The 27,884-nt window shown below is 35.6% G+C and overlaps 1 protein-coding gene across 1 annotated transcript; it reads left to right on the top strand.

Annotated features, from left to right (window-relative positions):
- Window positions 1–226: 226 nt before the first annotated feature.
- Window positions 227–27,884, top strand: LOC111718567 (kelch-like protein 20). Its single transcript, XM_031949334.1, has 7 exons — window positions 227–338; window positions 2,879–3,065; window positions 10,768–10,911; window positions 11,562–11,695; window positions 14,275–14,483; window positions 25,319–25,425; window positions 27,207–27,884. The coding sequence occupies exons 1-7, from the start codon at window positions 227–229 to the stop codon at window positions 27,271–27,273; spliced, it is 960 nt and encodes a 319-aa protein (XP_031805194.1). The 3' UTR covers window positions 27,274–27,884.

The raw sequence follows: 27,884 nt of genomic DNA, 5'->3' as shown, positions 1-27,884 counted from the left end.
TGTAAATTACTATTATTGCCTAAAATCTATTTCTACAAAACTATTAGAAGTATCTAAATATCTTAAATATTCCCTGCCACAACAAATCATATAGATGATGGAACTGGATTTTCCTCCCCTATTTTTACTGTAGGGGTTGTAGATGGGCCCAGAGCAGTTGTTCTTTCCCAGCCCCTGTCACAAGTCAGGGGCCCACTTCACTTCATTAGACTTGTGAGAAAATGGCATGTTGTCTGTTTGCTACAGGGACCAACAACCAGCACAAGAAACCCAGCTCCCTCAGAAGATACAGCAAGGGGCAACCCAGATTGGCCAACAGATGGATCTGCTGTTTGCTGGTAGGATTTTCTGTCTAATGCACATTTTAAATTGTCCATAAACTTTAGAGACCTTAGAATAAGCCCATAGTTACCAATGGGGCATTTGCAAAAACCTAGATCATATACAAGAATACCTTATTTATTGTTTCTTCACTTTAAATATTTCCTTCAATGATCCAGGGTCCAGAGATAGCAAATAGAGTAAGTCCTTCTCTGTAAGTTACCCAGTAAAAATGTATAATATGATTCATCAAGCATATTTATTGCTTTGAATTTAAGTTTTCCTTAATCTTAGTGCCTTCCTTCCAAAACTACCCTCCTTGTAACATTGTTTACATGATGTTTCCCTATTAAACTATTCAGAGCTCTTACTTAAAACCCAACTCAAAGACCAATGCTGCTTATTGATGTGAAATCGCATTCTCGGTGAACAATGGCCACATTTCTGAAGCATTTATCTTACTTCCTTTGCAACTATGGGAGTTGTAAGATTTGCTCAATCCTACTAGCTATCCTGTGAGATTCTAGAAGAATTCTTAGTAAATATTCACTAAAAAGGGTGTTCTTTGGTTTTCACTTGGAGAATACTTTGAGAGGTTGAGTTTTTATTGTTCCAGAAGAATTAAAACATTTCAAGGGGAATTATCCTCAGTTATCCTTTGGCCAGAAGTATTTCTTTCCTGATACTTAAAAAAAGAAGAAATTCCACTGAGCAGAAATTTTAGTTCTCATTATTATTGTTGTTGTGGATGATTCTGATGATAATGGCAATAATAATGTTCATAATTCTATCCTAAGTAAACAAAGATTTCCTCATAAACTGTTTAGAGTAGATAACAATAATAATGATATTTGATAACAATAACAATGACACCCAATAATAACAAAAATAATTACACATTTATGTAGCACTTTAAGGTTCCCAAGCACTTCCCCTACAACATCATTGTTAGAAAACCATTTGCATGTGCTACATTTCCAGTTTGACAGATAAGGAAATTGAAAGGAAGAATGTTACTTGACCATAACTGCAAGGTTTAGTATAGATAGTATATCCGTTGGCATTTAAAATAGTAGACTTCAGGTGATAAGTTTTTTGGTAAAAGGAATAAAGTCTGGACTTGAAAAAGGGAGTTTCAAAAGATTCAAATTCCAGATCTAATGTAGGCGATGTGTAAGGCATGATCTTTCAGAAATTATCTCCTTATCTACAAAATAAGGGGGAAAACATTGATACCACCTAGCTCAGAGCATTATTTTGAGAAAGAACTTGGGAAAATATAATGGATAAAGAGAGCTATTATAATTTGGGGATATTACTTTGGTAGTCGAGTAGATGGTTTGGAGAAAGAAGTGACTGTGACAGACCAAAGAAGAAGGTATTGCAATAGTCCAGTTATTAGAACGTGAAATTGGCTAGCGGTTCTGTGAAAGGAGAAAAAGAGATGGGAGGGAAAGATGCCATAAGGATAGAGTTGAAAGGACTCGTCTTCTGTTTGAATATGACTTCAATACCTAAAGCACAGCTGTCTCTGGAGAACTGAAAAGAGTGACCTCAGAGGACAATGGAGAAGTGTATGGTGATGTGACCAGGATGAACCAGAGAACCAATAAGAAATTTCAAAGGGTAGGGGTAAAGTTCATCATCAGGGATATACGTGATAGAAGATGGGTTGATTATATGACAAGGATATAAAATATCTTTCAATGTCAGACAAAAATAAAGGGACTTCCAGAATATTGACTGGACTCCCATGGATCAAAGCTGGGCAGGATGGGCAGAAACGAATGAGCTGTGATCTGTATTATTGGAAGAGATTTCAATGATGAGATCATAGATTCATTAGAGTATTTGAATATCATCCTCTGAAACTTCTCCTGAAGTTTTTTTTTCTCTCACAGTAAATTAAGCATGAATGAATCTCTTTAATTTGGGACGCAAAAGTTTCCTCTTATAGCATAGTATAATAAAGATCTGCACTTAGAATAAGAGGTATTAGACATAACTCCCAGTTCTCTCTCATACTTATAAGTGACTTTAGGTATACCTTTTGGTGATATCTGTTTCCTCATAAGTCAAATGAGAAAATTGTGCTAGATGTCCTTTTTTTTTAGTTTAGTTTATAGTCTAGGATCCCATTTTCTGTTTTGTTTTGTTTTAATCAGATTTTAAATGACTTCAAAGAATACATAGGACTTGGAGAGAAATTGGGTATAACATACTTCAACAATCAACTAATTCAGCATTAGTAAACCTTCTGTGTTTGCTTGATGGGTTAAGGAATCTGTAAAGCAATTGTTTTCCTATCTTGATACCTTTGCAAAGGTCACCCCCTCCCGCCATCATGTCTGGAATACACTCTTTCTTCAATTCTACCTTTGAATCCCTGTGTTCTTTCCAAACTCATTTGCCCTTAGGAGCAAGGGCTATTCTATTATCTCCATTGCCTGCAACAGAGTAAGCATTACTGATTGACTAGACTGACTCATTCAACAGCCCCCCTTTACTTTTTTTCTCCCTGTATTGCACTTAATACAATTACCCATTTTCTTTCCAGTGGGAGGATGTCATTTGGCTAGTGATATCATCAGCGGAGTGGAGTGTTACAACCCACTGTCCCATGAATGGAAATTGCTGGGCGCTTCATGCAAGCACCGATGTGGTACAGGAGTGGCTGCCTTGAATGGCTGTATTTATGCAGTTGGGGGTTATGATGGAACTACTTGCCTTAGCAGTGTGGAAAGGTAATGAGCTCCTCTGTGGACGTGGAAGAAAAAGAGAAAGAAACGTGTGGATTTTGTTTAAATGTGTGTTTGCTAAATAGCTTATTGGTCTGTTGGTCTCTTAACTCATTGTTGTCAATCTTAGCTTTCAAATCAAACACAGCCCTGGCTGTCACATAGAATTTGACTAGCCAAGAGAAAACTCCCCAGTCTCAAACAGAAACTTTTCACACCAGAAAAATGTGAAATTGACAACCTAATCTAAATTTTGAATCACACATTCTTGAAATAGAGACACAGAAAACTCTCAAGTTATCAGGCTCTCAAGACAGGGAAGGAAATGAGTTGTTCCAGCCTTTATCTACCAAAGGGTTCAAAGGTCCAATGATATACCTTCTTGAATTACTGGGAAAGAGAGTTTGAGAGCTTCCAGAATGGAACAGAGATTGATACTAGTTGTAGCTTTGTATTAGAAGGAAGTACCGAGCACAGTCAAGACAAGCAAGTCAACCATAACTGTATTTTATACTTCTTAGCAAATGTGGGGCAGGAAGTTGGAAAGAAAGGGAAGTAGAGGAAAGTAAATAGGTTTAAATTAGATACCAACCACAATTAATTTTAAGTCTTGAAAATAAGGTTATTAAAATTATTCTTCATACTAGATACATGATCATATACAGAGATTATCAACCCTTCCATTTTAAAGAGAAAAAAACTGAGGCCCAAAGAATGAAAGTGACTTATCCAAAATCACACGTGTGACAAATAACAAAGATGGGATGTGAATCCAAATCTCCCAACTCCAAACCTACATTACATTCCTCTCAGAGTCATATTTTCCTTCCCCACTGTTCACGTGGGTGTAATCTAATCTCTAAATCTCAATAAAATTGCTGGTAAGCATTTATTTAAAATATCTCTAGCAATGCATACAGATTCTGAGATGGAGGAGAGGGAGAGGAGTGATTATGGAGGCTAAAAGATGGATTTTCCCTGAGCATCATTAAATAAGGTAACAGGCATTCATTATCTGTTATTATGGGACTGTCAGTCATGTTTAAGAAATATTTCCCAGTGACTACTATGTGCAAGAAGATATAGGAAAATCATAATGTTAAACCTAACTAGACATATGACCTATAGAAAAGGAATCAAATGCTCTAAATCTTTCTAGTGAAGACTGACATCATCAGGATCACATTCATCATAGCTTGCATTTGCATAGAGCCTACCAAATGCCAGGCACGTATGTGCTAAGCACTTTACATGTATTGTTTCATCTGATTCTCACCCCAACTTTGTGATGTTGGTGCTGCTCACATTTTATAGTTGAGAAAACTGAGGCACACAAAGATTAATGACTTGTTCATGGGCATACAGGTTGGATTCGACGTAACATCTTCAATCCGCTAAGCCACCTCTCTTCCTTTAATAGCCTTAATAACAGCTCTGATGAGCAGTTGCCATTTTTAATTAAAATATCACTTCATTTGTTATGTTTGAGAACTCAAGCTTAGCAGAAACTTATTCCAAAAAGGAATGACATTTTAGGAAGGCAATCTTTCTGTGGCATTTAAAAATCCCAGATGCTTTACATGCTGCTGATTTGAGGTCTTCTTTCATTATCATAAACCAGTTTGTGTTTCATAAGCACTCTTCGCTTTAACTAGATGTTTGTAAATGTGTGTGGCTAGTTATAAGCAGACCTAGGGAAAGAATGTGGATGGCTGTGTCAACCATCCTGCTGCTAGAGAATCAATTCAAAGAGAATATCCTACTGATGATGGTTTAGAAAGGCTATTTTTCTTTCTAATGTATGTAAACACACTTTGAAAACTGTAAAGGACAACATGATATCATTGTTGATTTTAGCCTCTCCTCTGATGCATACTTGTGGATATTAGGAAAGAAATTAAAACAAACACCAGCATTTATTAAACACCTGCTATGTTCAAAAGGCCCAATTGTTACTGGAGATACAGGAATAGATCCAACACATCTCAAGGAATTTAATGAAAATGTATAATGTATATGTATAATGAAAATAAATACATAAATAACTATGATTCAAGGGACAATTAAATAAATGCAACAGGAAGATTTAGTCAAAGTATTCATAGAAATTTAAAGTTAAAGACATAATTTTCAATGGACTGAGGAAAAAAGGTAAGGGGAAGTCAAGAAAAACATGGTGTCACAGTTAGACCCTTATGGAAGGGATAAACTTCAAAAAAGAGTCCACTTCTGCTATAATGTAGATTGCAGAATATGTGAAAGGGGAAGTAAAGTGTTACAGTGGAACATGTGCCAGATAGGAAAACTTAGACCTTTTTAGGTCTTAGTTTTCTCAACAATAAAACGAGTGAGATGGCCTTTCAGGTATCTTTTGGTTCCAAATCTATGATATTATGAATATTATGTAACAGATAAATTGAAACCAAATTCCTTGAATACCTCAAATGGAATTTTATTTTTTATTCAGGAGCCCAGAGAGCTATGTCCTGCTTGTTTGTTTTTTTTCTAGGTATTTATTTGACAAATCTTATTTTGCTATCACTTTTCTCCACCTCTCTCTAACTTCTCCATTTCTACTGAGGATATCACAATCTTAGTCATCCAGCTTTGAAATCTTAGAGTCACTTTCAACCCTCCCAAGTCCTTATTTCTCATATGCAAAATGGAGATCCAATTGATTCTGTTTCAGTAATGTCTCTGACATTCATACCCTTCTTTCCACTTACAGTCATTTCCTAAGTGCAGATGGTCATTATCTTTCATCTATACTGTTGAAGTAACCTTATAATGGGTCTCTGTGCTTTAAGCCTTTCTCTTCTTTAAATCAACAGCTGCCAAATTAATATTCCTAAAACACAAGGCAGATCCTGCCACTCCCTAGCAGAATGCATGAAAGAGAATGATGCTCAAGAAACCTAGAAAGGGAGACTGGAACTATATTGTGAAGGTTTTTAAAATATTAAATGAGGGGAGGATTCTGGGAAGGTGGCAGGATAGGTTGGTAAATTTCAAATTCTCCCAATTTCTCCCACAAATAGAACAAATTTGTGCATCAGGTAAACACTAAACTGGTGAAAAATCAAGAAGACTTGGGACAGAACTAGTGTCCTCCAGATAAAACCTAAGATCTGAAGACCCTGGTCTGAGGATTAACCTGTCTGAAGCACAAATACCTCCTAGCTATCTCTGCAGAAACTTCAAGTGGGGATGTCTTGGCTTATCTGGGTGTGGCTGAGTCTCAGCAGGAATCACAGAGACTTTTACCTCTGGACAGTTTGTGGAGCCAGGGTTTCAGTCCTGGAAGATAGAGTGAACCTTGGCTGATTGGAAACAACAGGCCCAGCAGGGTTGCAGAGCCCACCCTAGGTGAGAAGGAAACAGCACCTGCTGAGTGCAGGAGCAGTGTGGGGCAGGGATGCTGCTGATTGTGGGCCCTTGTAGTAGGCTGGAGCTCTTAGTTTGGGATTCCTGGTCAGAGGGGAGCACTGAAGGGAAGCATCTCACAATTTGAGGTGCTTACACTAATACCACTTACTTAAAAAAAGTTGAATGGACAAAGAAGAAAGAACCCCACCATTGAAACATATTATGGGAACAGGGAAGACTCGGATTCATCTTCAGAGGAGGACACTGAAGTAAAAAAAAAAGCTTCCACCCCCAAAACTAATGTAAAATGGCTCCCTGCCCAGAGAGAATTTATAGAAGAATTAAAAAGAAAATTCAAAAGTCAAATGAGCAACATTGAGGAAAAACTAAAAATAACAATAATAATAAAGACCATCCAAGAAAAATAAGAAGCTTATGAAAAAAAAAGTTAGCTAACTAGACAAAGAAGTAGAGTCTTAAAGATGAAAATAATGCTTTGAAAATTAGAATTGGGCAAGGAGAAGCCAGGGAAGCTATGAGAGACCAAGAAATAACAAAAGAGATTATAAAGAATGAAAAAAATAGAACAGAATGTGAAACATCTTATAAGAAAAACAACAGATCTGGAGAACAAATCAAGAAGAGAAAATATAAGAATAATTGGATTGCCTGAAAGTTCTGACCCAAAAGGGAACCTTGACACAATAATGCAGGAAATAATCAAAAAAAAATTGGCCTAGAATGATAGAATATGAGGGGAAAGTAGAAATAGAAAAAATCCACCAATTACAACCACACACCTATGTGTGTGTAGAAAACACACAGGAACATTATTGCCAAATTTCAAAACCCCCAGATCAAAGAGAAAATTTTGCAAGAAACAAGAAAAAGGCAAATTAAATATACTGGAGCAACAATTAGAATTATACAAGACATCAATAGCTGTAATAAAAGACCACAGGTCCTAAAATCATATCTACAACAATCAAAAGAGCTAGGCCTGTGGTCAAAAATATATCCAGCAAAATTATCTATAATTCTAAATGAGAAAAAATAAATACTAAATAAATGCAAATTTTCAGGACTTTCTATCACCTAGATATTTATTTAATATAAAATTCAACATATAAGAGCTGATATAAAAGATCAATTTTAAGGAAATTAACACAGAAAACCTGTTTAAACATGAACAAATTACTTGTGTTTTTATATGTGTGTATATATGTAAATGAATAATATATATGTATATATATAAGATTCACATCAAAAATAGGGTAGCTCCATGGACCCACACTTAACACCATATACCAAGATAAGATCAAAATGGGTCCATGATTTAGGCATAAAGAACGAGATTATAAATAAACTAGAGGAACATAGCATAGTTTATCTCTCAGATTTGTGGAGGAGGAAGAAATTTGTGACCAAAGATGAATGAGAGACTATTATTGATCACAAAATAGAAAATTTTGATTACATCAAATTAAAAAGCCGTTGTACAAACAAAACTAATGCAAACAAGATTAGAAGGGAAGCAACAAATTGGGAAAACATCTTCACAGTTAAAAGTTCTGATAAAAACCTCATTTCCAAAATATATAGAGAACTGACTCTAATTTATAAGAAATCAAGCCATTCTCCAATTGATAAATGGTCAAAGGATATAAACAGACAATTTTCAGATGAAATTGAAAGTATTTCCACTCATATGAAAGAGTATTCCAAATCACTATTGATCAGAGAAATGCAAATTAAGACAACTCTGAGATACCACTACACACACCTGTCAGATTGGCTAAGATGACAGGAAAAAATAATGATGAATGTTGGAGGGGATGCGGGAAAACTGGGACTGATGCATTTTTGGTGGATTGTGAACGAATCCAACCATTCTGGAGAGCAATCTAGAATTATGCCCAAAAAGTTATCAAACTGTGCATACCCTTTGACCCAACAGTGCTACTACTGGGCTTATACCCCAAGGAGATACTAAAGAAGGGAAAGGGACCTGTATGTGCCAAAATGTTTATGGCAACCCTCTTTGTAGTGACTAGAAACTGGAAAATGAATGGATGCCCATCAATTGGAGAATGGTTGGGTAAATTGTGGTATATGAATGTTATGGAATATTATTGTTCGGTAAGAAATGATGAGGATGAATACAAGAGGGCTTGGAGAGACTTAATGAACTGATGCTATGAAATAGCAGAACCAGGAGATCATTATATACTTCAACAACGATACTGTATGAGGATGTATTCTGATGGAAGTGGATTTCTTTGACAAAGAGAAGCTCTAACTCAGTTTCAATTGATTAATGATGGACAGAAGCAGCTACACCCAAAGAAAGAACACTGGGAAATGAATGTAAACTGTTTTGCATTTTTGTTTTTTCTTCCCAGGTTATTTCTACCTTCTGAATCAATTTCCCTTGCAACAAGAGAACTGTTCAGTTCTGCACACATATATTGTATCTAAGATATACTGGACATATTTAAATATATAGGACTGCTTGCCATCTGGGGGAGGGGTGGAGGGAGGGAGGAAAAGTTTGGAAAGAAGTAGTGCAAGGAATAATGTTGTAAAAATTACCCTGGCATGGGTTCTGTCAATAAAAAGTTATTTTAAAAAAAATAGGGTAGCTCAAAAGAAAGAATGTCAGAGTTAAGGTAAAAATAGCAATTATGTTATAATTATATGTTATTATAAGGTTATACAAATTATACATGTTATACGTTGTACAATTATTATGTTATACAAATGAGATGCAAAGAAAGAATAGAGAGCATTAGAGAGGGGGAAGAGGGTTCATAGTTCTGAAAATCTACTCACATTGGGAAAGGATTTAATAGGTATATATATATATATATATATATATATATATATATATATATATATCATGAAGGGTAAAGTACCCTCCAAAATCTATAAAGAAATAAGAGGGAGAGATGGGTGGATGGGGAAGCAAAGGATGAAGGAAGAAGATAAGGAAGGAATCCTTGTGTGGGGGGAGATTAAGTAATAGCAAGGAGCAGAATTTAATTAAGGGTCAGCTGGAGTAGGAAAGACGTATGTATGTGGGGTGGGTATGGATGTATGTGTATGTATATATATATATACATAAAAATATCTTTTCTTATTGAAAGTTAATTTCTTATTAACTTGGTTGGCAGTAGGTAATGAAAGAGAGAAAAAAAGAATAAAGTAAATAAGATGTGCAGCAGAGACCCAAAGAACAATTTACAAGAAGTAAAGAAAAAATGGTTATTCATGAATATAATTTCTTTTACTAATATGTGTATAAATTATCATATATTTATTATATAAATTAATATATATATATTATTTATATATGTATTTACATATATTTACTAATAAATAAATACATATACATATACATATATATATATATATATATATATATATATATATATATATATACTTTCTTGATCTGATAATTTGTTGTTATATATTTTGAATCCTCCCTGATGTTCTGCTGGGGACATGACAATGTCCTCTTTTGTTTTGTTTTATTTTATTTCATATTTCTTTTCTGTTTTCTCTTTTTTCTTACTGTTTTTTTTTCAAAAAAATAAAAATGCAACAATAAATAAATAAGTACATGAGATTTTAAAAAATACTAAATGAAAGAGTTCATATTGTATCCTTGGTTCTAAGAAACCTTCACAATATGGCTCAATACCCTTTCTATGTTTATTGAATATTGTTTCCAGAATTCTACATTCTAGCCAAATTGGCCTACTTTCTACCATTTGTACACAGTAGCCCATCTCCCATTTTTACGTATTTGCAGACTATCTCCCCTACACATAGAATGCTCACCCTCTTTGCCCCACCTCTTTCTTCAAAGCTCAGTGCCAACTTTAACATGAAGCCTTTACTGATCCCCTCAGTGATTATTACCTCTCCACTCCTAACTCTAAAATAAATTAGCATTTGCTTTTTTTTTTTGGCTAGAGCAATTGAGGTTAAGTGACTTGCCCAGGGTCTGAGGGCAGATTTGAATTCAGGTTCTTCTGACTCCTGGGCTGGTAAGCATTTGCTTTTTATAAATCTTATTTTTACTTGACTGTGTACAGATTGTTCCTCCTGACTCTCATGCCCCTCCCAATAGAATTTAAGCACTACAGAGACTGTGATTTTTGACTTTGTTTTCCCAATACTTATTATAGTGTCTGGTTCATAGCAAATACTTAACAAATGATGAATGAATAAATGATGCAGTGATTCTAGCCCATGGTCAGTAAATATAAATAAAAGCATGAATGAGAAAGATTTTTACATGAATAAAGGTTCTTGTATCTCTTCTCTCCCACTCTAGATATGATCCCATGATCAATGAATGGAGAAATGATGTGGCCCCACTGGCAGAAAGCAAACGAGGTGCAGGGGTCACTGAGTTAGGGGGTTTCCTGTATTGTGTGGGAGGTCACAACGGACTGACCTGTCTCAGTTCTGTGGAAAGGTATGACCATTCATGAAAACAGACTGACCAAGAGGAGATGGGTTTGGTGACATCTTCTTGTATATAACTTCCTTGGCTCACCTTTGTAGGAAAGCGTGTTGGGGTCAGCTCAGTCTGGGTCCTCACAATGTAATACTGTTGCCTAGTGGCTTGAACATCAACAGGCGGAAGGAGCCCCAACACCTGAATCACCTGAATCCCACTACCTAAATTATCCTCTGTCTCTGGTTACAGAATTCTGGAGTTCTGAGTAACCACAAAAGTTCATCTAGTCCAACCCATGAATCATCACAATAGCTATGATAACCCCTATGAGCAGTTATTTGTATGGTATAGTAGATTAATGAAGACTTAGTTGAAAGCCCCATATCTATAATGTTGGCTTTGTGATCCTGAAAAATCTGGTCAACCTCTCAAAGTTTGGGCAGCTCTCTAAAATTATAAATACAGGGCTGGCACTTATTTGCATTGACAGAGAGATTTTTCTCACTGGGAGCTCCATATATTAATGAAATCACAATCAGACCAAAAGTTTTACCCTTCTGAGTAACTGTAAGAAAAGAACTGATTGCAGGTTCATGATTTATAAGTCATAAACCACAGTCAACTGTCTATAGTATTTTACATTGAGTCAATTCTTCTGGTTTCAGGTACGATCCCAAGGAGAACAGGTGGTGCAAGGTAGCCCCTCTGACTCATCGAAGATCAGGTTTGGGTGTGGCTGCCCTGGATGGCTACCTTTATGCCATTGGGGGCTCAGACGGCCACTCTCCGTTACGATCAGGTAACTAATATAGATGGATACTTTCATACAAAATTGAACTTGAGGATTTTTTTCACCTCGGGCAAAATTATTTGCTGAGACATGGATCATGGCAGAGCCACAAAGGACAGATTGGCCATAAGTAGAATTGTCCTGGAGAGGGTGCTGAGCCCTCACTCCTATAGATTTGGAGGAACAATAGGGGAATTAAAAGAAGGTTGTTATGGTTATAATATTCTAGAGTGGCAGACCAATGATCATTGTCTTGTATGGGGAATTGCAAGGATGGTGATCACCCTACCACCTGATGTTGACAAACTGGAGCAAAGCCTATTCTGCCCTATGCAAGTTCCAGTTCTCCTTGAATTCAACTTTCCTAAGTAAAACTATAGCAGGGAGTATAAGGACAAAAGGGGATTAGAATGATCATAGACTATTAGATTTGGAAGGAGATTTAGATGTCATCTTTCTACTCCCACCTCCTAATTTTACAGATGAAGAAAGTGAAATCTATGCTGTTTTCAGTAGAGAAATCAGGAAATGCAGCAGTATATATTAGGTATATGTCAGGTATTGCCAATAGGGACGGTCTCCTCCCTTACAAAAAAATCTTCTCCTCCTTTACAAAGATATTTCCTATCTGTATCCAAAGGGGGTCTATTCCACTTTCCAAGTGAGAGTCAAGGAAGATTATTGTATAGATAAATTTACACACAGGCAATCCTATCATTGATGGAATCTTGTAATTAATCAAGCAGTCTTCATTAAGCACCTTTGAAGTATTGATTCTGTTATATAAATATTTAAACCAAGAGGTACCTTTCAGACTATACATTGCAAAGAAGGTAACAATATGAAATTATAGGGAAGCTCACCAGGAACTTCCCACACAATTCCAGACAAGAATATGTGTGTTTATGTGTGTATAAAGTGTTGAGCTCATTAAGATTTACAAAAGAGTTCCCCAAAAGGCTAGAACAGAACCTTACAAATTTTTCCCATGAGGAAATGCTCTACTGATGCAAAGAATTTCTGGAGCATTAAAAAGTTAAAAGCCTTAGCTAGGGTCAAATAGCCAACATATGTCTGATTCAGACATATTTGTATATGTCTGAATATATACCTAGTATATACTGCTGCATATATTCAGAAATGTGATTCTGGGTCTTCCTTAAAGACCAGTACTCTAGTCACTCTACCACAAAGAAAAATATGTCTTACTTCACACAACTTTTAATTTACATAACAGGTAGCAGACAAAACTACAGTTTCCTTTTGTTTCTTTAAATCCCCCCCCCCCCCCCAAAAAAAAAAAAAAAACTAGAACAATGCCTGGTACTTAGTAAATGCTTGATAAATGATTCTTAAATTTAATTAAACTTACGGAATTTATTTATCATAAAGACAAGCTGACAAATTAAGAATCAATAAGCATTTATTAAGTGCCTACTATGTATGAAGTATTATGCTAAGCACTGAGGATACAAAGAAAGACAAAAACTATCACTGCTCTTAAGGAATGAATGAGTATAATGGGAGAGGTCATATGCAAAGAACAATATAAGCAAAATTTATACAGCATAAATTGGAGCTAATCACAGAGGGAAGGCATTAAAATTAAAGAGGACCCAAAAAGTCCTTTTTTACTAAGGCAGTTGGGGTTAAGTGACTTGCCCGGGTCTCACAGCTAGGACTGTTAAGTGTCTGAGATCAGATTTGAACGCAGGTCCTCCTGACTTCAAGGCTGGTGCTCCATCCACTGAGCCACCTGCTGCCCCAAAAAGTCTTTTTCAAGAAAGTGGACTTTAGCTAACACTTGATGAAAGTTGAGAGGTGGAGAAGAAAAGTTCCAGGTACAAGGACAGCCAATGAAAACAGGAAGGAGGCCGCGGTCACTGACTCAAGAGTGGAGAATGATAAGGTTTTGCTAGGTAGGAAGGGACCCTGTTATAAAGGATTTTGAAAGCCAGATTTATTTTTAGTATTTTATCCCAGGGACAATAGGAAGCCACAACAGCGGACTGAATGGGGGGAGGGGTGAATGGTCAGATTTGTGGGTTAGGAAGATCGTTTGGCAACTGAGTGAGGGCTTGAGTCAGGGAAAGCAACCAGTGCCAGCAGACAACGGTTCGGGGTTTGAGGTGATGAGTGCCTGCACCGGGGTGTAGCGGCGTCAGAGGCGAGAAGAGGGCATACGGGAGATATGTTTTGGAGGTAGAAATAACAGGATTGGGAAACTAAGTGGCTACGGGGAATGAGAGCAGAAGGTGAGAACGGTATTTAGGTTCCATCTGCCCGGGAAGATGGATAGTAACAGGGAAGTTGAGACAAGGAGGAAAGAGAATGAGCTGTTTTAGACATGCTGAGTTTAAGGTTTCTCTAAAACTGAGACCGCGAGTGGTTTCCGTAGAGTTTCAGGTAAATTCTAGATGAGGGAAGCTGAGGCTGGAGATTTCCAGCCCTCCGCACACGGCTCCCTTTCCTGCGAGACGAGAGGCCTGGGGGATGGCTGGAGCTCGCGCGCTCTTTTCCATCCTCTCTGGCCAAGCTCTCGCCACCCTTGCGGCGGTGCCTAAGAGTGCGGGGCCTTCTCTCCGCAGTGGAACGCTACGACCCCGCAGAGGACGCCTGGCGCCCCTGCGCCCCCCTGAGAGTCCCCAGGGAAACCTTCGGCTGCACCGCGCACCGGGGCAAGATCTACGCGGCCGGCGGCCGGGACGAGCTCACCGAGCTGGGCAGTGCCGAGCGCTTTGACCCCGGCTCCAATGAGTGGCTGCCCATGACGCCCATGAGGTCCAAGAGGAACAAGGTAAGGGCGAGCGGGCGAAGAAGGGGAGAAAGTGCCCACCGGCGGTGCTTGGCCAGTTAGAACACGCTGCTCGTGAATACGAGCCGCACGGATGGTCCCTCACCCTTGCCCACAGTTTGACAGAGTGATAGGAAGAGAGGTGGCCGGCCTGGCGTGCCCGAGCCGGAGCTGGGCAGAGAGGGAGGAAGGCTCCATCTACCACCTGGGGTGATTTGGGGTCCGTCACCTCGCTTCGCTGTACATATTTTACTCTTCCGTCAACATCCTACCTCATGGGACTGATGGGATGGAAATGTTTTCTTTTAGATTGAATTGCTACTGTTTCCAACAGAGGGTAAGCCGTTTAACCGCTCTGCTGGAGCCCCATCCAACTAGAGGAATGATACATTTTCATACAAACATTTACACCTCAGAAATTGACAAATGCTAAAATCAAAGCTTGATTTGTGGTTTTATTGATTAGACTAGATTTAAGTGATGAAGGAAATACTTAAAATGCAAATTAAACTTAAAACTGTGTGGTGGACAGACCCCCCCCCCAAAAAAAAAGCCAATGTAATGTTGACTAACACACATTTGCCTCTAAGTCTCTATTTCCTTACATATAAAATGAGAACAAGCTATTTGCATTACCTGCCTCCCAGATCTGTTATGAGGGAAGCAATTCAAAAATCTTAAGATGCTATATATGAATATGTTCATCAGCAATCGCACTACTGAAGACATTGTAAAGTTTGGATAATGTTTAGTTCTTATCCTCCTGGATTTTACATTCTAAAAGCAGATATATATACACAGGTAACTGAATGAAACAAAATATGTTACAAGTGATTTAGCCACCTTTTGTATCCGTTTCAGTCAAACTTTCCAAAAATGGGACTAAATGACATCCCAGGAGCAACAAGACAGAAGTTCCAATGCCCAGCTCTGACAATGCAAAGGGTGAAGTTAAAATTGTGCCATTGTTTCTATAGTACAAAAGCTTAATTTCCTGTTCCTAAAAATATGAACATAATCAGTAGTGTTCTTTATTTCTGGGGAAGCTGCCTGCTCATTTTGTTTTTAAAGTGCCACCTCCAGAGCATACTCTCCTTACAATTATGGGTCTAGCTGAAATCTATAATTTGATTCAAGAAAGAATCCCTGAGGTAGAGGTGGGAAAGAGGCTTTCACAAAAAAGGTTTTCACTCCCCATGACTCCTTTCAGTTCCTGCCTGAGCCAGGGGCTGAAAAGCCAATCTTTTCCTGGCTTGACACCTGACAAGCATTGTTCTTCCTTCATTGCCTTTTCCCCTTGTTCTTTCACTCCCCGTGTCAAGAAGGTTCATTTTATTAACATATCCATCACTGTCTTTTGAAATCCTGAAGGCAAAGGAGGCTGCCTTTCAGGAGGCTCTCAGTGGGCAGGATCCTACAAGGCAAAGTCATCATCATCTCATCATTATGATTATCATCAGGAATATAATTGAAAGTTGTCCTGGAGAAATGCCAGTTTGGTTTCTGATTTCAATCCCTTGGGATCCCCATGGAGGGTAATTTTTCTCATGCATAGCTCTAGTTATGTTATCCCTCTTCTCAAATATGGCTTCCCTGTTAACCACTGAATAAGTTTGAACTGCTTTTCTTAGCATTTAAGGCCAAGCACAGTCTTGTACAACCCTAACATTCACTCTTATTTTAATTTTCCCTCAAATCAAGCATAAAGTTGTTTTTTGGAAACTTTCATCCATTTTGATTCTAGTTCTAATCTCTAGGTTTAAGAAGAAGCTTATTCTTCTTCCATGATAAAAACTAATCAATTATTTGAAGTTTTCTTTCAAATTCTTCCTAAATATTTCCTTCTTCCAGGCAGAACATCCTTTTTTCCCCCAGATAATTTCCATAGAATAACTGGAAAGATAATTCACTATCTAGTCATACTTCTCTAACCTTGTACTTGGGTGATTCATTTTTTGAACAAAGGTGTAAGATTTATAGTTATCTTTATAAAATGTTGTCTCATTAAATTCAATTCAGTGGAAATATTTTTGAATTCTTACTCTTTCATTCAGAGTTTTGGCAATCCCTCTCAGCTTTGGACCATGTGAACATTTGATAAATATGTCATCCATGCTTTTATCCAAATAATGATGAAAAACTCTGATTTTGTTGTTTTTGTTGTTTAAACACAAGACAAAATACAGATTTTTTTAAAACTCAAATAAAAATATCTTTCCAATTAAATTTGAACATTAATAACTCCATTCAGATAGTCCCAAATCTGTCTAATTGCATTATCCTCTAGTTCAGATCTTCTTAAACTTCTTCTACTTGCTACTCTTTTTTACCCAAGAAATTGTTACATGACCTCAGGCATACAGTATATAAAATAAATATAAAAATCAAGCGTATGCTGATTTTGCAATCCCCACATTCAATTACAAAACCTCATATGGAGTCACAAACCACAGTTTAAGAAGCTGGGCTCTAGTTCACATCTTTCCACATCTTTTTTCAGAAAAAAAAAGTCATGAAAGGTTTTTTTTCAAATATTTTGCTAAAATTCTAAAACTATGTATGTATATATACAAAATACATGTACATATGTTTTAACACATGCATGTAACATATATACACATTACATACAATGGATGTGTATATTACATGTGTAGCATTGTGTAATATGTATGCCAACCTGGTATGTATATAGTATGTTTTATCTTGATTTATCATTTTGGTAATCCAATCAAAAAAGGAAATAAGATAACTCTGACATAACTTTGTCATGACTGCTTCATTTCCTGAATGATCACTAACCATCCCTTTAATAATGCGATTTAGAATTTTGCCAGAAATCAAAATCAAGTTCTTTGACCTATAGTTTTTAGATTTCTTTCTCTTACTTTTCTTCAAAAGAAATATATTTGCGAGTAGATGCTCATCATTTGGGAAATAGCTGAATAAGTTGTGGTATATGAAGGTAATGGAATATTATTGTTCTATAAAAAATGATGAACAAGCTGATTTTCGAAAGGCCTGGAAAGATTCACATGAACTGATAGAGAGCTAACAAGCAGAATCAGGAATATATTGTACACAGTAACAAGAAGATTGTGTGATGATAAACTATGAAAGGCCTGGTTCTTCTCAGTGGTTCAGTGATCCAAGGCAATCCCAATAAACTTTGAATTCTGCAACCAGAAAAAGAACTATGGAGATTCAATGTACATCAGCACATTATATGTTCACTTCTTTTTTCTGTTTTTTTTTCCTCTCCTGTGGTTTTTTCCTTTTGTTCTGATATTTCTTTCTCAAAATAATTCATAAAGAAATGTGTATTTTAAAAGTTAATATACATGTATAACCAGAAAAATAAAACAATAAAGAGGAAAAAATAAATTAAGACATTTGCTCTTCCCTAATCTTGAAGTAACTTTCCCATTATCTATGATTTCTGAAATTCTATTGACTGCAGCTCAGAAATCCTGTGCTAGCTCTTTTAGCACCTTAGGATTTAATTTACTTAGCTCAGATTATTAGAACCCTTCAAGGATAATTAAGTACTTTATTACTGTTTCCTTACTTAAACTTCATATCAATCCCCTAAAAGCTATTTTGATTCTATATGTCTGGTACTTTTTTGATTTAGTTGATATCCATCCTTTCTCACACTACAATTCCCATCAACACTTTTAAAAATTATTTTATATATTTCACTAAATATTTCCCAATTATATGCAAAAAAAATTCAACAAACATTTTTAAAATTTTTGAGTTCTGAATTTTCTCCCACCAAACCTAGTCCTTGATAATGCAAGCAATTTCCTATAATGTAAAGTCATACATGTGAAGTATTTCCATATTAGCCATGTTGGAAAAAAACCAAAACAATAAAAGTAAATAAAGCTTTAAAAAAAATATGCTTCAATCTGCATTCAGAGTTCAATAGTTCTCTCTCTGGAAGTAAATAGCATTTTCCCCCTGATTGGTATTTTTTAATTGCTTTAGATCATTATCTTAATCAGAATTGCTGTCTTTCATATTTGATCATCCTTAGAATATAGCTATAACTTTATACAATGTTCTCTTGATTCTGCTCCCTTCTCTTTTTATGAATTCATATAAGTCTTCCCAAGTGTTTCTGAAACTATTCCCATAGTCTTTTCTTATAGTAAAACATTGTAACTTTTCAGCTATTTCCCAATTAATGGGCTTTCCTTCAATTTCCAATTCTTTGCCACCACAAAGAGTGGCTACAAATATTTTTTAACAAATAGGTCTTTTTCCCCTTTTCTTTGATGACTTAGAAGTGGTATTGCTGGGTCAGAAGATATACACAATTTTATAGCCAAATAGTTATAAATTGTTTTCTAGAATGATTGGACCAGTACATAACTCCACCAACAGTGCATTAATGTCCCAATATTTCTATATCCACGCCACCATTTGTCACTTTCTCTATGTCGTTAGCTAATCTAATAAGTGTGAGGTGATATCTTGCAGTTATTTTAATTTGCATTCCTCTTAGGAGTGATTTTGAGATTTTTTCCATATGACTACTGACAGCTTTGATCTCTTCTTCTGAAAATTGCCTGTTCATATTCTTTGACCATTTATCAACTAGGGAAAAGCTCTTAATTTTAGAAATTTGGCACAGTTCCATATATTTTTTAAGAAATGAGGCCTTTATCAGAGAAAATTGCTATTAAAAAATTTTCCCATTTTCCTGTTATAATTTTGGCAGCATTAGTTTTATTTGGCAAATGCTTTTTAGTTTGATGTAATCAAAATTACCCATTTTACTTCCCATAACCATTTTTATTACTTGTTTGGATACAAATTCTTCCCTTTTCCATGGACCTACAATACTCCCCTAATTTGTTTATATAATCCTTTATGTCTAAATCATGTATCCATTTTGACTTTATTTTTTTATATACAGTATTAGAAGTTGATCTATGCCTAGTTTCTGCCTGCGTGCTTTCCAGTTTTCCCAGTAATTTTTGTCAAATAGTGAGTTCTTGATTCAAAATCTTGGATCTTTGGGTTTATCAAATACTAGATTACTGTGATTATTTACTTTTTTTTTAAATATTATTTTATTTTTCCAAATACATGCAAAGATAGTTTTCAACATTCACCTTTGCAAAATTTTGTTCCAATTTTTTCTTCCTCTCCCTCTTTCTTCCCCTTCCCCTAGATAGCAAGCAATCTGATACAGATTTAACATGTTTTATTCTTCTTAACATATTTCCATTTTCATCAAGTTGCTGGTCATTTACTTCTATATATTATGTTCTTAAGCTGTTTCACTGATCCACAACTCTGTTTCTTAACCAGTAGCACTTTATTTTGATGATTACCAAGTTGTAATATAGTTTGAAATCTAGAATTGCTAGCCTGCCTTCCTTAACATTTTTTTTTTCATTGCTGTTCTTAATTCTTTTGTTTTTCCAGATGAATTTTGTTTTTTTTTTTCTAGCTCTATAAAATAATTCTTTGGGAATTTGATTGGTATGGTGTTGAATAAGTAAATTAACTTAAGTGGTTTCATCATTTTAATTATATCAGCTGGAACTACCCATGACTAATCTTAATTGATTAGATCTATTTTTATTTGTGTGAAAAATTGTTTTATATCTGTGTTCATATAATCCCTGGGTTTACCTTAACAGGTAGACTGCCAACTACTTTATAGTGTCCACAATTATTTTAAATAGAATTATTTTCTCCATCTCTGATTGCTGGAATTTTTTGGTAGTTTATAGAAATACTAGTGATTTATGAGAGTTTATATCTTTCAACTTTGCTGAAGTTGTCAATTGTTTCAACTAATTTTGGGGGTGATTTTCACCCCAGTTTCTTAAACTATGGGTTACAACCCCAAATGGAGCCTCATAACTGAATATGGGGGTCATGAAATTATGATTTCTTATCAGTAAATGTTTGCTTTGTATACCTATTTTATATACCTCTATACCAAGGGTCACATAAAAATTTCTCAGGCAAAAAAAGGGGTTTCAAATGGAAAAAGTTTAAGAGGCCCTGCTCTAGGGTTCCCTAAGTTTAACAATATCATATACAAAGAATCATAGTTTTGTTTTCTCATTTCCTATTCTTTAATTTTTTTTTTCCTTGTCTTGTTGTTATAGCTAGCATTTCTAATGCATTATTGAATGAAAGTAGCAATAATGGCCATAGTTGTTTTACTCTTGATCTTATTGGGAAGATTTAAAGTTTAACCCCTCTACAGATAATGTTTACTATTGGATTTTTTTTTAATGGATACTACTTATCATTTTAAAAAAGGTGCCATCAATTTCTATCCTTTCTATTGTTAATAGGAATATCTAATTGGAATGTTGTATTTTGTCAAAGGTCTTTTCTGTACATAATGATATAATTATAAGATTTTTTATTGTTGTTATTGATATGATCGATTATGCTAACAATTTTCTACTATTGGACCAATCCTACTTTTCTAATATAAATGCCACTTGGTCTTAGCATATGATTTTTGTGATCTATTACCCCAATTTCCTTGCTAGTATTTTATTTAAAATTTTTGCATTGATAATCAATGAATAAATTAACCTATAGTTTTCTTTCTCTATTGTCCCTCTTTCTGGTTTAGGCATCAGCACTATATTTATGACAGAAAAAAAGAATTTGGTATGATTCCTTTACTTATTTAGAAAAATAGTTTATATGGGTGGATCACAACATAACACTCTCGCTCTTTTTGTTGTTGTTCACTTGCATTTTGTTTTCTTATTCATTTTCTTTCATTTTTGATCTGAATTTTCTTGTGCAGCAAGATAATTATATAAATATGTTTACATATATTGGATTTAACATATATTTTAACATGTATAACATATATTGGATTGTTTGCCATCTAGAGGAGAGAAGGGGGAAAGGACGTGAAAATTTGGAACACAAGGCTATGCAAGGGTCAGTGTTGAAAAATTATCCATGCATATGTTTTGACAATAAAAACTTTAATAAAAAGAAAAAAGAAACTTTGTTTATATGTTATTGGGATTACTTATTCTTTATATATTTGACAGAATTCATCTGAAAATCCATCTGACTCTAGGGCTTTTTTCTTAAGGGCTCATTGATGGCTTGTACAATTTCTTTTTCTAAGATAGAGTTATTTAAGAGTATTTAAGAGTTATATTAAGTTATTTGGCTAATCAGGACAATTTATATTCTTGTAATTTTCAATTCCATTTAGTCATTTTTCCTGGCATATAATTGGGCAAGATAACTCCTAATAATTGCTTTAATTTCACCTTCATTGGTAGCATTCATCCTTTTTAATTTTGATCCTAGTCATTTGGTTTTCTTCTTTCTTTTTAAAATGAAATTAACCAATGATTTATCTATTTGATTGGGGATTTTTTTTTATGAAACCAGCTTCTAACTTTTATTTATAAGTTCAGTTGTTTTGGTATTTTCACTTTTTACAATTTCTCTTTTGATTTTCAGGATTTCCATTTTGATGTGTTTAATTGAGGATTTTTAATATGTTCTTTTTCTAGGTTTTTTTTAGTCACATACCCAATTCATTGGCCTATTCTTTCTCTTTCACTGGTGCACATATTTACAGATATAAACTTTCCTCCAAGTATTGCTTTGGTTGTATTTCATAAAACTTGGAATGTTATCTCTTTGATGTCATTCTCTTTAGTGAAATTATTGTTTCTATGATGTGTTTTTTGACCTACTCATTCTTTAGGAGATTATTTAGTTTTCAATTAACTTTAAATCAATGCTTTCATGGTCCCTTTTCAAATGTAATTTTATTGCACTATAGTCTGAAAAGGTTGGATTTAATATTTCTGCTTTTTTACATTTGGTTTTAAGATTTGTAAACTCTAAGACATGTTAATTTTTATGAAAATAATATTTACAGCTGAGAAAAATGGTATATTTCTTTCCATTAACATTCACTTTTCTCCAGAGGTCTAACATAGTTAACTTTTCCAAGATTCTATGCAAGTCTTTGACTTCTTTCTTATTTATTTTATAATTACATTTCTCTGGCTCTGAGAGGGGTAAGTTGAGGCCTCCTAGTATTATAGCTTTATTATTTCCTTCCGTAACTGACTTAACTTTTCCTTTAAGAGTTTGGATGCTATGCCATGTGGTACATGTATGTTTCAAATTATTATTTCATTGTCCATAGTTCCTTTTAGCAAGATTTAGTTTCCTAATTTTAGCTTTCTGTTTGAAATCAAGATTGCTATTGTTGTTGTTCAATTATGTCTGACTCTCATGATCCTTAGGCCATAATGTCCATGAGGTTTTCTTGGCAAAGATACTCAAGTAGTTTGCCATTTCCTTCTCCAGTGAACTAAGACAGAGATTAAATGACTTGCCCAGGGTGACAAAGCTAATAAGTGACTGAGGCTGGAGTTGAACTCAGGTCTTCCTGATTCCAGATCCGGGGCTCTATCCAGTTAGCCACCTGGCTGAGGAAGCTGGGCTAAACAATCATTGCTAGCTTTGGATCCCATGATCCTATAAAGTAAAGATGGGGCCTTCCGGAGGTGATCCAACCTCAGCTCGAATCTCTAGTTAGATCCCCAACTAAAGCTGCCTGAGAAAATATCCTTCCTGGTCTTCCATTTTTATTCAGTCTTTTTCAAACACATCTGACTCTTTGTGACCTCATTTGGGGTTTTCTTGGCAAAGATACCAGAGTAGTTTGCCATTTCCTTCTCCAACTTATTTGACAGATGAGAAAACTGAGGCAAACAGGGTTAAGTGACTTTCCCAGGGTCTCCCAGCTAGGTCTGAGGTTTTACAGGAAGAAGAGTTTCCCTACACCTAGATCAGGCCCTCTCTCCGCTATGACACTGTCCCTAACAGTTGCCACAGATTCTGCTTCAGCCCCTCATTGGACTTTCTGTATTTCTATTTCATGTTATTACATATTGCTGGACTTTGGCTTCTTGGGAAAGGTCTGGTTACTGCTCTCCGGGTCTACACTCAGGTCCTTACTCAGGAAAAGTCCCTAAGTCTTTGGGACTGAATCAATACTGCTCCTCAGGGTCCCTTATCCTTGGGACTGGAACTGATCCTGCCCCCCAGACTTCCATTCTCTCCTGATTAAAATGTTCCTTTCTACCCTTGAACTTAGCATAGACAATGGACTTGCTGGTGTCCTGTCCTGCATCCAGTGCTAACCCATGGGTCTCCTGTAGTCTCTTTCTGTCAGGTCCCCTTACTGTAAGTCTCTGCTTGAAAGCTCCCTAAACTGCTGCTGTTTCTGTCATCACCACCTAGTACCACCACTGATGTTTCTTCCACAAGGGCTCTGAACCAGCCTCCTCCTCCATAAGACTGAAGTCTATTTCTGAACTCTTAAATCCCTGGAAATCTGTACCTCATCAACACTTTTCAAGGAGAAAACTATTTTTAGTCTAAAGATCAAATCTCTTTGACACATAGAGCCAAAATTTAAATTAAGCAGTTCTTCCCTTTCTCTTGTCAGTTATCATTATCCTATCCACCCTTCCTCCACAAAGCAGTCTTATCTGTTCTTTGATATTGTTCTTTCAAACATAGCTTCAAAAACCTTTTTGAAAATCGCCTTACTAACTTTGCCCAATTACCAGACTCCACTCATTCTGAGCTTTAGCCCTTCTGATTCTATTCTGATGATTGTATCATCATTTTTTTCATACTTCTTTAGTACCATTGATTTTTCTCTACAAATCTTTTAAAAAACCTAAGTTGGTTAAGTTGTTTAAACAATTACCTTTTTTTTCTTTTACATGAGAATCATTTCTTTTTGTGTCATCAGAACTTCACTGAGCACTCATCATTTGTGCACATTTTTATCCATGGGAACATATTCATTCCTTTGAATCTTTTGAAATCTGCTCTTACAAAACGAAGAGGTCCTATTAGTTTATCTACCCATTCTCTACCACAAATTCTAAGTGAGAATGTTCTCTTCCCCAAAGTCCCCCTAATTTGCACCCTAGCAACCAGTTCTTTTATGTTGGTGAGAAAGATCCATAAGAGAATTTCATCTTGTCTATTCTTCAAGCTACTGCAGGATGAAATTACAGTTTCATTAAGCCTGCTCTCATTTGGTCAGTAAGAGAGAAGGAAATTCAGCAGATGTCTGGATAACTGAAATGCCTCACCAAAAGTATTTCATGCCTCTATTATTCTTGTGATTTGTTTTCCCAATCTCTTCACCCACTTTTAATGTGGTACATGATAATAATAATATAATCTTGTTTTTATCTCCTTGTTCTTCACCCAAATGTTCTTTCCACCATGTATGCTCATTTGCATTTTTTATTATGTTACATGAGTATATCTTCCTAACAGATGCTACCCTACATCTATTCTTTTTAAAGAAACCATACTCTTCCAGAATTATATTCTAGTCATGGTTCTCATCCCATTAACTCTCGTTGATACCTAAGAAGTTAAAAATAATCTTCTTGATTTAGGATCTCTAGTTCATCTAGTTTGTTAAATATATCTCAAGAATTCTTGTATGATATACTTGAGGCCATGGATTTTGTTACTGATTCCTGTCTTGGATCTTATCTCCTATGAACTTCTAGGCACCTCTATTGCTATTATCTAACTACAATATAATTATTCTTTATGATTTCTAGATTAGTTGACATACATAGCTCTCTCTTACCTTATCAACACTTTTCAAGGAGAAAATTATATAATAAAAGAAGAGGATCAATATTTGATCTTCTGAGTCTAAGTCCAAGTTCAGAACTCTTTTTTACTCTGCTTTTAACCCTCTCTTCCTACAATACCTCTTGACATGACATGTACTAAGTGACTGTCCTGGGCTTTTTTCTTAGGTAAGTCTAGTAGGAGCAAATGGATACCTCCTGGCAGTTGGAGGCTTTGATGGAGTAATACACTTGGCAACAGTGGAGGCTTTTGACTTTGAAGCCAATCAATGGAGGTGAGTCAAGTCAAGCTCATGAGAGAGAGATCATTTTCAAGCTTCATTGCCCATACACTCTGAAACCAAGGAAGACAAGTTTTCAGATTTTGAATACTGGCATCAGTTTAGGAAGGTTTATATTTTTCTCCTCAGCTAACACTAGTGAATTACTAGGACTTCTATAATCCTTTCTATATTTCTAATCTCAAAACTGTGGGGAAAATCATAAAAAACCATTTTAAAAACAAGTCTATGATTTACAATAGCCTCTTCCTCACTGAGCTGAAATCAGATGATCAGTTTTCACTCCTATATCCCTCCAGATAATTAAGTCGTATGAGAGCAATACAAATACATTATAATCTTAACAATGTGATTCCTTCTCATCTCAATGATTTTGGTGCAGCATACCATACATGGACATTTTCATTTTCATATAGCAGAGCTTATATTTTTACATGGACACATCCATTCTATCTAACTAAAATGAGAGAACGAATGATCAAATAAGATATTATTTGTAAAGTGCTTAGCATAGTCCCTAGCACATAGTAGATGCAATATAAATGATTATTCCTTTCCCCTTCCCTAAACTCAGAGAGGTATTTGAGCAAAATGAAATGGCACATATTTCCCTTTGAAAAAGATCATTTAGCCATGTAAGTGTGAAGTCACCTGATCTTGGGGACAAAAGCAAATAACCACAAGATAAAATCTTAAAAAAAAAAAAAGTTCTAGTTTTTTGTGTAGTTCATAGTATCATAAATTTAGAGCTGCAGGAGGTTTCAAAAGTTATTTATTCCAATCCCTTTATGTAAAAAAATTGGAAATGTTAAGTGACTTGCTCAAAGTCACACATGTAGTGAGCAACAAAAACCAGATAGTCATTTTATTAAATCCATGACATGAAACTGGCTTCACCCAACTGAGCCCATGGATCTTATCTCCACGAAAATCAGTTAGCCTCACTATTCTATTGACACAGGCTAACACTGACTAGAGATTAAGTACAAACCCAATCCTGTCTGACTCTTACAGAAAAAGATAAATGAAGTATTTCTTAAGCATTTACAATGCTAAGTAAATGTACTTATTATGGGAAGGACCAAGTGAAACAGTGTGGGTATCCTATATCTCAATGACGAGACAAAAATATATTTATTTGAGGAAAATGACCATTACTATAGGCCAGGGGATCTTAACCTAGCATCCATGAACTTTTTTTTCATATTTTGAGAATTGTATTTCAATATAATTGGTTTCTGTGGTAATCGAACATTTTGTTTTATTCATTTAAAAAGCATTGTTCTGAGAATTAGTTCATAGACTTCACCAGATTTCCACAAGGATCCAAGGTGCAAAAAAAAAAAAAACTTGAGAAGATTTGATTTAAACCAACTAAGGACCCTGAGCAGAATCTCATCACATGCGACATAACTAGGAATTTTTGTACCCAGGGCAAGAAACACAAAATGTGCCCTCATTTCATCATGAGTTAGCATCATGAGTTGCTGCAGAAATCACAGGAAATAAAAGATGGGGAAAAGCAGGTTAGAGCTTTGAAGGAATGAGAAATCTGCTTCCTATTTTAATTTAATAAGTTTTGCTAACTAGGTACCAATTGTTTGTATGTTTCTGAAGAAACAAAAATACTGTTAACTGCACTCTAAATTTAGGCACCCTTTGGCAAAACTCTTCTGCCCAAGTTACATCTCTGTTCACCACTCATGTAAGCAAGACAAGGGATAGCATGAAATGAAAAATATGTCTTTCTGAAAAAGGCTGTTTCTGTGTTCCAGAGTATTTGGCAATATGAAGAATCGTCGTCCAGGAGGAGGTGTGGGTGTCCTGAAGATGACTATTTAGAATAACTAACGCTCAAGGTGTTTGGAATGAAGAAAAGAAAGAATTAAAAAACCTTTTCAGAAGCCTCATCCATCCACAGGAGAAGCATGGAGAGAAGGTTCAGGAAAGACATTGAGTTCCCTGTGATCAGGTCTGTGAATAGAGAGAAAATCAAAAATACAGCACATCCCAAGAGCACTGACTTAACCACATGACCTCTTCTCAAGTGACTGTTAGGAAAGCCTAGTCATATCATGTTCAAGCCAACATGAGTCCTGGCCAAGACCAGTATCTCCCCCAAAAAAACCCAACCTTCCAGTAATACCTGTTGTTATGCAGCCCTATCTTCATTATAAGCAGGCAGAATTATAGAATTCAGAAGACAATGGGACTTTAGAGATCATCTAATCTAGTGATTACCAATTTTGGAACGCCCTTAGACTCCTTTGAACCCCTGTGGACTACTTTGGAGAAATCATAGAGTTATTTTGAAAGGATTCATCTTACTAAACGATTTGATATAAAAAAATAAGTAAACATACTTTTAAAATAAAATGTCTCAAATATATAGATACTATTTTCAAATATAAGTAGATGCAACTATGATTGATAATTATAAATAAAGTATTGGA

The sequence above is a fragment of the Sarcophilus harrisii genome, chromosome 2 (genome assembly GCF_902635505.1).
Source record: "Sarcophilus harrisii chromosome 2, mSarHar1.11, whole genome shotgun sequence".
Classification (NCBI taxonomy): domain Eukaryota; kingdom Metazoa; phylum Chordata; class Mammalia; order Dasyuromorphia; family Dasyuridae; genus Sarcophilus; species Sarcophilus harrisii.
The sequence above is the reverse complement of the archived record's forward strand: the minus strand, read 5'-3'. Positions and strand labels throughout refer to the sequence as shown.

What these genes read in the sequence shown, in the direction of transcription:
- LOC111718567 (XM_031949334.1), top strand. Translation starts at nt 227, where the DNA reads ATGTTGTCTGTTTGCTACAGGGACCAACAACCAGCACAAGAAACCCAG. An exon ending in TGCCTTAGCAGTGTGGAAAG is followed by an intron (nt 3,066 to 10,767) that starts GTAATGAGCTCC and finishes CTCCCACTCTAG; the next exon opens with ATATGATCCCATGATCAATG. An exon ending in TGTCTCAGTTCTGTGGAAAG is followed by an intron (nt 10,912 to 11,561) that starts GTATGACCATTC and finishes TTCTGGTTTCAG; the next exon opens with GTACGATCCCAAGGAGAACA.